Genomic DNA, 14,745 nt, shown 5'->3' with positions numbered 1-14,745 from the left:
ATATAAAATATAATTCTAACACTCCAAGTCATCCAATCATTTTCTTTTAGTAACAGTACAAAGTAAGATCCAGAGAGCAATTAGGTTTGGCTAGTAATGGACAGGGACGCTTCCATCCCTTCTCACTGTGTTTTCATATGGCAGGCTATCAGTGTAACAGTCCTGGCCCTTTTCTTACTTGTTCACTTGTTTAATACTCCCAAGTGGGAGGAGTAATGATTTTCCTGACTTGTGAGTTTGAGAGCAAGAACTGAGCAAGCATGCTCTCTCCCTTCTCCTTGGAATCTATCTGCCAGCAGACAACACATTCACTTTTTTCTTCTAGGTCTTTTGATAAGACAAGCCACTTATCCCTTTGCAGGGAGGCCCATATTTCCCCAGAACCTGCTGTGACTCAATTGATAGATCCAATTTGGGCACTCAGCACTAAAAGATTCATTTTCCTCATAAACATATGCCACCATTTTCTAATATAACAATTCAATAAACAGTTTTCTTAGTTTGATATACTTCTTTGTCTTTTTCAAGGGAATTAGAACCTACGTTGGACAAAGTGATACATATAATTAGACCCCTCAATTTACAACAATGTGACCAGAGACAGGATTTGCTCATTTCAACTTAAAGAACAAATTATTAAAGCCATGAACAAAGCTTATTCATTATTAGGTTTCTCCAGAGTATATCAAGAAATGAGGTATTGATTGAGATTAGCCTGTGGACGCATTCCCTTCAGAGAGGTAAGATGAAAGAGTTAGTATTTCTTGCAAAATTGAAGAAAATTTGTGTTCCCCTCATGTCCTTGAGTAAAAAAGTATCTGGTCACCGTATAGAGACTCCAACTTATGACAGAAATGAAGGTAAAATTTTTGTTGACTTTGTGCTTATCAAATGCTAGGGAAGCAGGAAATTGTATTAGAGCTCATACCCAGCATTTCACTTAAGAGGATAGTGCAGGCCTTGCAGAAGTAAGGGGTAGTACCCACAAGCAGATTATGTAAATCATTTCATAGATGCTAATACCAATATTTAACTTCAGGGGATCATGCTTCAAAAATTTCAAACAATTAACAAATAGGATTAAGATCAACCCCTGACAATTTCAAAACTGGGTTTTGAATCCCTGCATTCAGCATTAGGATCAGAAAAGGCAAATGAGCCAAGTTGACATAACCAACAAAGCAGACATTCACAAATACTTTACAGATCTATAAAAGACCATCCACTAGTATTTCTTGTACTGAAAACTTCAAAAATCTCAATCATGAGGATAGTAATACCTGATGTTTGTTAGAGATGTCCTACTGTTCTATAGGAACACGTGACTCAAACTCATTTTAGGAAATGAGATAGAGCAAGGTTTTCATTGCATTGCAGCAGTCATCCAAGAGTAATAAATGGTGTTAAAACCAATGTGGGACTTCCATTCTTTGGAATTAGTTATTTAATATGCATTCCATAACTGCAGTGCAGGGTATCTTGTCCTATCTTAGAACCCACGTATAGTAGAATGACATTATTTAAAGTTAAATATTGAAAGAAAATATTTACTGAATCAATTAGAATTTGGTTGATGTGAAAAACATATTCAGAGAAATGCACCTTAGAATAATTTGAAACCAGAAAATCCCACAAAAACTAAAGGAGGAAGTGATGGTGGTGTATGCAACTCTTCTATTCTTAAGAAGAAGGTATAGAATACAGATGATCACAAAACGCAAACATGTTAGCTCACTAAAAAGTCTGCTCTAATTTGAATTATTGTAGACATTTTTATAACAATCTCTTAAATATATTATAGCTTGCTCTCTTCATCTCTTTTTGTTTTTTTGTTCAAATGTCACCTCATCAGAGAGACTTCCTGAGCACTCTATCTAAACCACATGCCGGCCCGACCTTCAACCATCATCCTCATTTTCTAGTATTTAGAGTATCCCCAACCTGTTTTAATTGTCTGAACCACTTCTTACTACTTAACATGTTACATATATCTCTGTTTATTTTCTGCCTTCCACTGGTAGAATTTAATCTTCATAAAACTTTGGTTCAATGCTATATAGTCAGAGCAAAGAACAATCTTGGTAGTAGGCTTTCAACACAAATGTGTTGAGAAACTAGGAGAATGAAAAAGAATCCTAACTAAATTCCAAGCTATAGCCTTTATCCTGCTGGGCAACATTTTGGGATATAGATAAATGATAGTATACAGGCTTCTCTAATCATTTGATCTTGTTGCAAAACAAACAAACATACAAACACCTGGACATGTTATTCTTGGGATAGTAGAATCCCCAGACAGCACTTGTCCATCATTGTATAATATATTGATTGAGTTTCCCACCTAGTTTCACAAAATAACATCTTCACTGTTATCTCCTGAAGTTGCCCTTGAACAATGTCTCTCTCCTTTCTGCATGCAACCCTTTGAAAAGCTTCCTTGGTTTGGTTAGTTTACCAGTAGACCCACCTTGCTGTAGTGAGCCATGGACAGTAAATAGCCTGTCTACTCTCATATACTGTAATGGTAAAAGCAGAGGCTGTTAATATTGCTTTAGACCTTAAGAGGCTGACTGACAGATCCTGGCAGGTTGACAACAAGCCACGTTACAGGACTTTATGAAGCCATGTTATGACCTTTAAAATTTTTTTTTTCTAGAATATTTTTTGTAGTAGGTACTACTTTCATTAATAAAAATCCTACTACTAGAATATAACTGTTAGGGTTATGTATGAACCACTGAGGTGATGTATTTTTTAATTAATTGCATGCACATACATATTTGATTTAAAGAATTTATTTTCCTATAGGCATTAATTTTTCACTTTTTATTTCTTCCAGTATCAAGTGAAAAAATATCTATTCATTTTGATTTTTTTCCCCAAAGAGAACTAATATTAAGGTCACTGATTTATAGGAAAGAATTCCTTCCCTTTGGTTCCAGTCTGGTTCTCTGCCATGGTTGACATGGTATTTTTGTATTATCCATTGCTGACATAATATTTTTATATTATCCCTGATATGCTTGACATTCTCTTGGACATGTGGTCTCTTTTGTGATCACTGACCTTTGATTTACTCTACATATCCCACAATGTGGTGAATCACCTTTGGTAATTAGAATGGCAGTCCTAGTAGCAGCCGTGATGAAACCTTTTCTAAAGGCCCTGGGAAAGGGTGACTCCTGCTTTGTGGGATATTCATCTAAAGAGAGAGATGTTTTGTTTACTTCTGCTTGGAATTGCCAGAAAGCTAATAAGAAAGAGGTCTGTTAAGCTTCAGGTAGTTCAAGACTTTGCTGGTAATAATTGGTGATTGTGCAACCTTTAGAGCTGTCCCAGAGCGTCTAAATTTACATCCAGGAAAACGCAGCTTCTGAAGTTGTAAAGTCCTCCAGTGAGGCCTCAATGAAGTGATGGGGAATAATGGGCAAGGGACATCCCCATGATGACAAACAAACTATATATATATATATATATATATATATATATATATATCTCCAATAAAAATGTATACACATTTAAAGAAAGGAAAAAACTCCATTAAAATTATACTGATGGTAACAACGTTGAGCACCTCACGTAGAAGTCAAATGTGGCATATATATGTATATATATATATATATATATATATATTGCACTGAAAAAGATAGAATATTATCCCTGCCTAACAGGATGTATAAGCAATCTGTGTTTTCCACTTATTTCCCTTTAGTAGTCTTCCTTTAGTTTCATGTATCGTGTTGTTTCTCTATCATTCTACATTGTAGGAGTTCCTCTATCATTCTACATTGTAGGAGTTCAGATAGATAACTTGTCTTTTGAAGTCATCGGTTGCTAAGCCATGAGGTACAACTGTGTCTGTCTGAGACTGTTGGATATGATGGAATCCAGATGTGATTAAAAGATGAGGCTTTATGGTAGGATCCTTTGGGGAATTAATGAATGCATGCCACCCATAATGTATAAATGAGGAAAACGGTGTTACTGATGTTGGGTAGACAAAAAGATAAACTATTCTTAATATTCTCTACTAGAGGCAAAGAAGCTGAATTATTCATTGTTCCAGATTCTCTTGCAGCTAAGGAGACAACCGCAGCTAAGGAGACAACCACTGGACTCAGTTTTGGCCATTGATATGTAAATGTAAATTTCTGAGAAAGCTTTTAAAAGGAGAGAATCAGACAGAATGATCCTTTAGTATTTTGTCCTTTCTTTTTTCCTGGCTCAAATGGGAATACAATAGCTGGAACATTAGAAATAAATATGTAAATACGTATAGATGAAAGCCAATTTAGAAAAAAAGGCAAAGCAGACTTCATTCTGATGTGACTCCAAAGCATTTGCCATACACTGCTATCTTGTAATGTCTTGTAATGAGTAAAATAAACACCTACAAGGTTAGGCTATTGTCAGCGGGTTTTCACAGCTCTCTTGTTTTTAAGCATACAGACATATTCCTTAGCCAATGACTTCTTCTAAATACGTTGGGGTTGGCAAGAAGAGTAACAGTTCATATTCTTAATCCAGAACTATAGCAATCCCAGGAGATAGACTAAATTAAATATTAAAAATTCAGAATAAGGAAGAAGCTTTATTCAATCTTAATTTTCTAATACGTAGCAAACTGCTTGGTACTTAGCCATCAATAAAAATATTGATTGATTGATACTATTTATTGTATTTATCAAGAAACTGTTCCATAATAACATAACACTTAAAACATAGATTAGGACATAGAAGGTTCAGGAACAAATGTGAATTTAATGCATAACAATATTTATTGAATAATTAACATTTATTGAATTTTAGTATAATCTAAGCATTATGCTAAATTCTTTGTGTATTTTCTTTTCATTATTAATTCTCACAGCAGTTCCATAACCTAAGTATTGTTATTAGAGACTCTGAGATATTTAAATAACATAGCCAAGGTCACACATTGACAGGTAGTATTAGAGCCAGGATTCAAGGCCAAGTTTATCTCCCTCCAAACCTATGCTCTTAACCACTATGTATTACTAAAACATTTTAAATCTGTTTTCCTAAAACAAACATGTCCTTTGATCCCTAAAAACCCTTTTTGGCAGAGCAGCAAGTATACAGAAAATGTTAGCCTGTGCTAATGGTTACACATTATTAATCAATTACCACTTACTGGGTGATTTATTGTTTAATTCCTCTTAGTTGACAAATCAGTTGAATTTTTCATATGCACACATTGAAGCAAGTGAGCTAAATAAAGCGATTCACTTGGAAAGTTTCATGTTCACTCCAGGTTTCCACTGGGGATCTAGATTATTTGCAGCATTTTTGCTTTAAAATCCCAGAGTTGTTAAAATGTGGCATCACAACCTGCATAGCAGATTATTGATAAGAAAGAACAAGGATGCAGGGGACAATTCAGCAAACACTTAAATGGCAAAAAATATAGTACAAGTTTCACACACCCTGCAGACTGCACGTTTATATGATAATAAATAACAGTTATCACCAGGACAAAGGGAAAAAGTGCCTTGAAATCCAATAGCTCAGTGAGAAATCTGCTAATACAGGTGGTCAAGCTTGTTCCATTTCATTGTCAAAGGGAGGCTATTTATTTGCTTCTGGGTAGTTAAATTACAGAGTCATTTACTGCTGAAAGTTTTCCAGTAGGCAGATGTGGGTCGAAAGCTCTGGGCTTTAGATTCAAAGCTTGAGAGAAAGGGGGACTAAGAATGCATTGCACAGACAGCATAAGTGATAAGGTTGAAATCATTCAGTAACTCCAGAAATAAAATAAAATAAAATAAAAAGTGCCTTTAAACATTCAGTTGGAATCCCCTTACTCTGTACATTGGGCATGGGCTAAGGACCAAAATGCTAGCTATAATAAGTAATTTTGTAGAAGCTCTTTAGAGTATTTTCCATTTGATAACCTCCTGTCTAGTTGAGATGTCAGTGACTGGGGTGCGTGCAAGACAGAGTGAGGAAGACACAGATTCCTTGTGCAAAATAATGCTCAGAAACAGAGGGAAAATATTCATAATGGCTCCTCAGTAGTTATAGAATCAGTGCCAACTTTCTTTTCCTGTTGTGCAAGATGGTAGTGATTTTTATCCAATAAATATGTGTGTGTGTGTGTACATCATATATATATATATATATATATATATACACATATATATATGTGTGTGTGTGTATATGTATATGTGTGTGTGTGTGTGTATATATATATATATATATGTTAAACATTTCAAACAGTAGAGACTATGCACATTGTATTCATTATTTCTAAACAACCACAATCTAGTACTTTACACAATTTGGTAGTTTTTCAATAGAATAGATCAAATATATTCCAATAACAATTTTATAAGTACTTTTGTAATCATTCTTTTTGTCAATAGGTGTTGCCTTTCAGTCCAATTTCAACTTTTCTACGTTGCATATACCTAACAACTATAGTTTATGACTTGTTTCCTAGGTGTAAGTCGTTATTTAAGTTGCCAAGTAACAATTCTTTGCCAAGTAACCTTTAAACCAAGACGTACATAATATCCCCATTAATTAAAAATATTAACCTCATCAATCTTAGTCCATGACCAAATTCAAAGCTTCCAGGCACAGTCCTGATGAGGAATATATTATGCAGCTGAAAGAATTCAAATTCTAATTTATACCACCTTGAAAAACAATTAATGAGTCATAAAGGGCAATGAGTCCATCATAGTAATCTATACGGGATGTGATCCACAACAAAAGGTCAACAGATACGGGTGATATCAGCTTCCTAGAAGACAAATGAAGCTACAGAAAAACAAATATCCCACCTCTGGTTATCTGAGGTTGAAACTAGAAATTGTTATCAGAGAATATTACCAATGAACAAAATCGAAATGACTGAAAATATGACTACTTCCTCATTACAACATTTGGTTGTTAGAGGAATAGGTAAGGTTAAGTGTATACATGAATAAGGTATAAATGCATTAGATCAGGATTTCGAGATCTGTTGTCTCCTCTGCATAACTTTTGAGAACTGGAGATAAATTCAAATAGTAATAGTAATAAAAAAATTTAAAAACTTAAAATGCATGTGAACAAATACAAAACTACCCTTATTTTAAAGCAAGTATGTACCAAGATCCCCTGTGTTATAAATTATCTTTTTAACTTTTTATTTGTAAATAATCATAGATTTACAGACATTTGCAAAGATCATATAGAGAGTTCCCATGCACCCTTCATCCAATTTCCCCAAGATTACATATTATGTAATTGTAGTACCATATCAACCAAAGAAATTGACAACGGTACAATACGTGTGTAGAATTCTGTTATCTTATCACACCTGTAGGTTCTTTAACTACTACTGCCACCAGTATACAAACTATTACAAATCATTTTATTTATTTTCTTGAACATAAAAATGTATTATAATTTCAGATAGGAATTTCCAGACTACTTGCTGCATATACCAATAAATGAGTACTGAAATTTTTTTTCCTGAAAATTATTACTATGTAGGAAATTATTATCTAGAAAAACTCTATAAAGGCCAAAGTGAAATTCTAGCAATAGAGACAACACATACTTTGGTTAAGCTCATTTCCCCGCACAGATCCAATAACCTCATCATTTAGCAATCAGCTCTCCCCAACATGAGAATGAGCAAATTTTTAGCACTGTTTATCAAAGACAACTTGCTGAGAACTGTACTGCTCTAACACTGTTTACTGGCGAAAGTCCTAGACAGACAGACAGACAGACACACACACACACACACACACACACACACACACACACACCTTTTTCAGGCAACACAGAGTATTTCACAAGTGTTCTTAAATCACTAATGAGGTTACCGTAACAAAAGAGCACATTCATAAATATATGCAAAGAAACAATGAAATAAACCAGCCAGATTCTTCCAAGCCCAACTTATGGTGGGGCTTCTTATTTTCCCTCACAAGTAAATATAATTCAGAGTGTTGCAAACTCCAATTATGATTCAGCTCAGCTCAAAGCCATGGAGAAATATTTGATCACAAAAGAAACACACAGATCTGAATAGCAGCCTTACCTTGGCCATCTGTGCCTGAACACCATTTGCCTTGAGGGACGCTACTGCTTTCTGTGCAGCTGCGGGACTGTCGAAATCCACAAAACCGTAACCTGTGAAAAGACAAAACTCCTCTTTAGTACTCACAAAGTTGCATCTCTATCATACTGATGGGATGTATATTTGTGGTCGAACCTTGGTTCACAACCCTGGCTGAACATAAAGGCTCTCCATCTATGGCCCTTACCATATCCAGAAAATTACCACAATATAATTAAACATAAAATAGTAAGTCTTATTTTCTAGAGATTACTTTGGAGAGTGGGTGTGTGATCATCAACTCGACTGAGACTAATTTGTGAGTAAGGTACAACATGATTTAACCATGTTCTACTTTCTTCAATGGATTTGCTGCAAGAATAAGGAACACGAAATGCTGAAAAACGATTTTAAAAAAGTTTCCCTCTAAAGTTAATTTTCAAAACCTCAAGAAAGTTAATAAAAGCCTTGATAGACTTGCATAAAGATATCACCAGCAACCACAGCAGTACCTGGCACACAGTAGGCAGTCAATAAACACATGTTGAATGTGTGAATAAATAAAGGTTGTGGATGAGAGTTACCGTTTGAACTTAGTTCTTGTTGATTCCTAAGCCCATGCTAATTCATTATGGGACCTTATCTTTGTCAATAACATCTTAAAACAAATATTCTGACTCCAAAGTGATCTGTGGCAAAGAATAATGAGACAAATATTTAAACTTCTTTTAAAAATAAAGACCATATTTTAAAATTGTTTTGAAAACAATTTTAAAACACCCAAGTTACGTGTTGCTTGAGTACAATTGGAAAAAAGGCAGAAGAATTGCCTGTACTCTTCACTGACAGTATGCCTGTATGTGTGTGTGTGTGTGTGTGTGTGTGTACAGAGTGAGGACAAAGAAATAGCCAGTAAAACAGAATAAATGAAAAAGGGATTTCACATACCCATAAAACAGCTGATATCAGTCCAGGACTTACCCTAACAGTACTGGACACTGTCAAGAATATTTAAAATGTCTAGTAATTCTATGAGCAGCTTTGTCGGGCACATCTAAAAATCCCATCATATGTATCCTGCTCCTCTTCTCATCTGTTAGCTGGGTATTTGCCTGTACTTTTAACAGTTCTCATTTAGAAGTTTTGAGGTGAGCGACAAAGGCAAACCTTCTAACCATGCACTGTGACACTCCTCTCCAAACAACTGAAGAAATGCACAAGGGAATTCAATTACCAAGTTGTTTCTTTTAATTAACTGTTTAATTTTCTCCCCTCGAATCCCTTCTTCTGTTTTTCCCTCCCAGCATGTTATCCTAAAATGAACTTGTTACCCAGCAGTGTACCATAAAATGCTCTTGAAAAGCTGGGCAGAGTAGCTGTCAAGTTTGTATTTCTAATCTAAAAGGAGGTCTGCTCTTTAAGTACTGCTAATTCTTCTCTTCCCACAAAATTCAAACTATGTGAGTAATATGAGCATGACCACCCACTAAGTTTAGTAAGACAGAGGGGAAAAAAGGCAGAAAGAAAAAGGGGGGTGGGGAGAGAACAAAATAAGTCAAGCATCAGAATTAGGGGGAATGGAAAGTAAAATGAAAACGTAGACATTATCTCCTACGTGCTTGATATTGTGCTGGGTGGTTGACATGTTAACACCAGATGAAATTGTAATAGTTTCATGTACTATGGTCTTCATGCACATTCCTGTGTATACAGGAAGAAACTGAGGCTCAGGCGAGATGATATAGAATCACAAGCTACTTAACTGGCACATCCAAGATTTGAAACCATGTCTGTACTTGCCCTTCCCAAATATACCGGAAAATAAACAGCTTTATAACCTCACCGTGAGAACTATTTCTGGTAGCTCCCCGAGCCCACCATGGAGAAAATGAAATTCTTGAAAATCTTTTGGATTTTAAAGTTATGGCATGGAATAAAACAATTCCATGAAAGGATTCAGTCCAGCTTGCTTAGTCAGCACATTTATTAACAGAATGGTTGAGTTCTCAGTAGAACTGGCTAAGTGAGGTAGGGCAAGGCACCCTTTTGCACCTCATGCTTTGGTCCACCTTTCTCATCTACTCCCAAGCCCTTTCCTTTCAATAATGAAATTGGTTGCAGGGGCTTTGCCAGACACAGGATACAGAGTAGTGAATAAACTAGTCCTAGTTCCCATTCGTATGCAGCTTACAGTAGAGTTGGGAGATGGACATAAAGTAAATAACTATACTAATAAATCTGTAATTCCAAAATGGCATGTCTTCTTTGAAAGAAAATGAGAGCATATAATATAGAATCTAACTATTGATTATTATTGAAATTCTTAAGGAAGCAGTGGCATGGATGACCTGCATTTCTTAAACTGTCATTCTAACTGGCTTTTCCTAGAGAATTGAATGGTTGTGGAGGAGGTAGACAACAAGAGTGGAATCAGTAAGGTGACTTACAGGCAAACGGCAACTGTCACTGAAATGACACGGGATGAAAGGGAAGATTGGAATTACTTGTTGGAGGTATAATTAATAGGACTTGGTAAAAGATTGACAGGGTTGGGAATAAAGGAGATACAGAGGACATCGATTATTATTATTCTTTCTTGGCAGAAGTCAGTGTGTGGGTGGAAATGTGATTTACTGAAATGGGGAGACTGGAGAAGGATCCAACAAGAGAGAGGGAACGTTAAAGTATCAGTTTGAGACATGTTGAAGCAGAAAGGCTATGAGACATCTAAGTAAAAATGCAAAGTAGGAGCTGGAGTTTGAGGCTGGTGCACAGAAGAGGGAATAGGATTGGAAATATATGTTAGGAGATCAACAGCATAAAGATGTTATTTACAGAGATGGATATAGAAAAAAACATGGATATAGAAAAAAACATGATGGATATAGAAAAAAACATCAGAGAGGAAGGAAATAAAGAGGGAATATGATGTCTCAAAGCCAAGGTAAGAAAGTGCTCAAAGAGAGAGAGAGATCAACTGTACGAAATGCTACTGAGAGTATGAAGAAGAGGAGAGCTTGACAAGGCCTTCATTTTCAGTGTGTTTAGGACCATGGAAGTCATTACTGTAATGGGCTTCAGGCGAGTGGTGGGGACTAGAGCCTGCCTAAGTCGCTGAAGAATGAGAGAAAGATGACGAGGTACAGAGACGGTTTACAGGACTCTCTGCCACACTCTTGGCTGGGATGGGGAATTAATAGACAGCTTAGCTAGAGGGGAATATGAAATCTAATGAGTTGTTTTTTGTTTGTTTTAAGATAGAAAATACTATGGTTTTCTACCTTAGCTACACACTAGAATCACTTTGGGAGCTAAAAATAAGTACCAGTGCCCAGGACTCACCCCCAAGAAAATTAAATCAATATTTTCGGGAATGTGGCCCACCTGTTTACACACACATATGTGTGTGTGTGCACGTGTGGGTGTGTATGTCTATTCCCAGCTGATTTCAGTGGAAAGCCAGGGTAGAAAACTACTAAGTATTTATTCAAGTAAGTTATTCAACAAATATTTATTTGTTGCTCCTTCCAAGGGACTGTTCTTGGCATTTGTGAATGTCAATAAGAAAGAGCAAGCTGAAAGAAAGAGATGAAAGCTTCAGGGGGCAAAGGGTAATATCTATAATAATATTCCTGAGAAGGTGAAGGGGTGAGGGGATTGAGAACATATATGAAGTGCTGCCTTTTGCTAAAAGAGGGACTATTCCCTTCAATCAGTGTGGAAGGCAAAAAAAAAAAAAAAAAAAAAAAAAAAAAGAACTCCTCGTTACCAGGTGTTATTTCTTTGTCTATTCTCAGTTACCATGACAGTCCCTAACACACAGCCTGTGCTTAACAAATATTTGTCAAACTTAATTGAAAGCATGTTTTAAAGACGCTAACTTATTTTATGAGACCAGAGTGGAGATTAACTGATAAAAATGTCCGTTAACACATATTTTGACTATAAAGAACAATATAAATGCTAAGTGGTCACGATTCTGGTTCAGCCATGCTGCCACCCAGAAAAGTAACCCCAGATTTCATGACTCTTGACCTCTCCTCCAATGAGGCTCCTTCTCTCTGGCTTCCTCCCTCTCCTTCCTCCCACCAAATGTTGCACAGGATATTACCAAATTATGATGCTGATCTCCAGGGCTGAACTCCAATCCAAACAGAAGAAATCTCTGTGAGGCATGAGGCAAGCTCTGCTTTCTCTGAATCGAGGAGGGAATGGTTGTACTCTGAGAAGAGTGTATTTCTCAGGAGCCATCATGCCAGGAAGGAACGAGAATGGCCCCCTTTGTACAAAGTTTCTCTTCTCTTGAAGGCTCCACACCAACAAGGGGGCCAAGACTGAGAGAAACAAAGCTATAAATAAAGAATAAAGCCACCAGCCCTGAAATATTTCACCGACTTCTGTGTTTTTCACACATACTCGCTTTCACTAATTAAAATGAAAGTTCAGAGGTTAAAAATGTCTCAAGCAACCCTGAAGAACACTGTGATTCTAGAAATAAACATCACATTCCTGAGTTTTATGTGACAGCATGTACTACATCACAATCAGAAGAAAACAAAACAAAATCCGAAGCTGCCCTCTAAGAATAATGATGCATTTACTAAGGAAGAAAGCGATTTCAATTTGGTTTCAATTTGCTTTTCTTAATGACAAATAATCAAGTCTGGGAACAGGAACCTCTGCAGCTACATCTGGTGAGGGGCAGGGTAGGGAGATTAGTTCAGCTCCAGCTAATAATGCTTTACGGTAACTGCTAAAATCCTTGATAAAACACCCATGACTGGTAACCATCAGAAAACCCAGCCCAAGTGGCTGGAAGCCCCACTGGTCTCACTCCTTCAATTATATAATTAAGCGTGACAGCAGGTTCAAATGAATTAAAACTGAATGTCACTGTTTCCTCCACATACCCCATCCTTGTTTTTCTCCCTTGTTGCGGGGGAGAAGGCCAGCAGCTCTGCAATTAGCGGAAAGCAGACCAGTAAGAAAGAACCAACTCCATTCTAACTAATTAGGTCATTCACCAAATACACTCAATCCATTGGCAGATATAATCAATGATTTCCTGAAATGTTTTAAACTTTGTGTGTTAGTTTAAAGTTCTGCTATTTTTATCGCACTATAAACCCGGCAACTTTATAGAAAAAAAATACATATACAGGGTGCCAAAAAATGTGTACAAGTATGGACGACACTTTGGTTAACGTTGCTCAAGCAGTACTTCACCGTCATCAGAAGTGTCTGGATGCAGATGGTAACCACTTTGGGCACCTCTTGTAATTGCAGAAATAAAACGTGACCGGTATTCATCTTTTGTTTTCGGTATATATTATTACAATTTTAATACAGTTTTCCTTTCTTAAAATGTGTATACATTTTTTGGCATCCTCTGTATGTATACTTACCTATATTTAGAAATTGTAACGTAGTTCTCCAAACAATGGTATTGCACAGAAGTTTCTGATTTGGTTTTCTTTAGCGCATTTATAGCAGCTTCTTCTCTGTGACCTTTGCCACTCAACTGGACTACTGTGTGATAATCCATTCAAATTTTGTTAAATGTTTCTTTACCACCTTTAACACCTTTTTATTTTATACTTCAGTGTTGCCACTGACTCCTTAAATTCTCTATTTAAAATGCTTACTTATTTACCGACATTGGAATTGTTCTTCTGTGTGTGTGTGTGTGGCGGGGGACAGCGGGGGGTAGGGGATAAAACCAGAAATCCAGCTTCAGATTCCTGGTGGCACCTAGGCAGCCCAGGGAGATTTGCTCTCAAAATGTAACTGCACATTACATTTCACAACATTTGCATGGCTCTTCCTTTTCAGAATGACTGTCATAAAAGCCCACTTGAAACACAGATGGCTTAATGTAACACCCAACTTCTTTCAAAGGCGATCCAGCTGTGCGTCAAATGCAATTTTGAAACGGAATAAGAGAACACTTTGTCTAGGAATTATACGTTCCACTGAAGTTCTACTCAAATTTAGCAGTTGGAGACAGTTACGAATTGCCTTTCCATAAATGCCCCCTCCTTTGATTTCGGCTTTGCAATATTCTGTGGTTATTGTCTGGGCTCAGAGTAAGGAAAACTGAGTTACAGGGAGGTGTAGGGGGCCTGCAGGAAGGGAGGCGTGGTTTGCAGGCTTCCAAGAAGTCCGGTGGACTGCCTCCATGACTTTGCATTTTTGCTGGATTTCTCTTGCACCCCTGGTTTGCTGAATTACTACTGAAGGCCTTCTCTTACTATTGGATTTCTTAGTTCTCTGCATTATGTGATCAAAGAAGGTAGTTGAACGACAGCACTGATTAGTTATTTGCTTTTACACTTATAAAACCAAACTAACATGAAAATCCAGTCATTTTTCCAGTATCTTCTTTTGTATCCCTGTCCTGTGGGTGACCATTATAATGAAGCAAGGGTACAACAGAGAAACCAATACAATAGCAACATGGCCTAACTTTGATGTGCGGAAAATAAAGGCAAAGGACAAATCCTGCTAGAATGAAAAAGCCAGAGACAAGCGTGCTAATTTTGAGGGGAAAAACAAAAAAAGCAAAAAAAAAAAAAGTCTAGACTATTAAAATCTGAAATCACCTATGCTTTGAAACATCTTGAGAAAATAGGACGGACTGGTCCTTTACAGTAAAGGACAGCATA

At 36.6% G+C, this 14,745-nt stretch overlaps 1 protein-coding gene across 17 annotated transcripts in view; it reads right to left on the bottom strand.

Moving 5' to 3' along the window:
* RBMS3 (RNA binding motif single stranded interacting protein 3) overlaps positions 1–14,745 on the bottom strand; it is a gene marked incomplete at its 3' end in the record, with an annotated part of 1,241,782 nt that overhangs the window by 360,767 nt on the left and 866,270 nt on the right. For all 17 annotated transcript variants that reach the window (XM_081071716.1, XM_081071717.1, XM_081071703.1 and 14 more), the window contains one exon: positions 8,063–8,154. In XM_081071716.1, coding sequence (XP_080927842.1) covers positions 8,063–8,154 — 92 coding nt within the window. The remainder of the gene's footprint in view (positions 1–8,062; positions 8,155–14,745) is intronic.

Source organism: Rhinolophus hipposideros, assembly GCF_964194185.1.
Source record: "Rhinolophus hipposideros genome assembly, chromosome: 14".
NCBI lineage: Eukaryota > Metazoa > Chordata > Mammalia > Chiroptera > Rhinolophidae > Rhinolophus > Rhinolophus hipposideros.
This window is presented reverse-complemented; position numbering and strand designations above follow the sequence as displayed.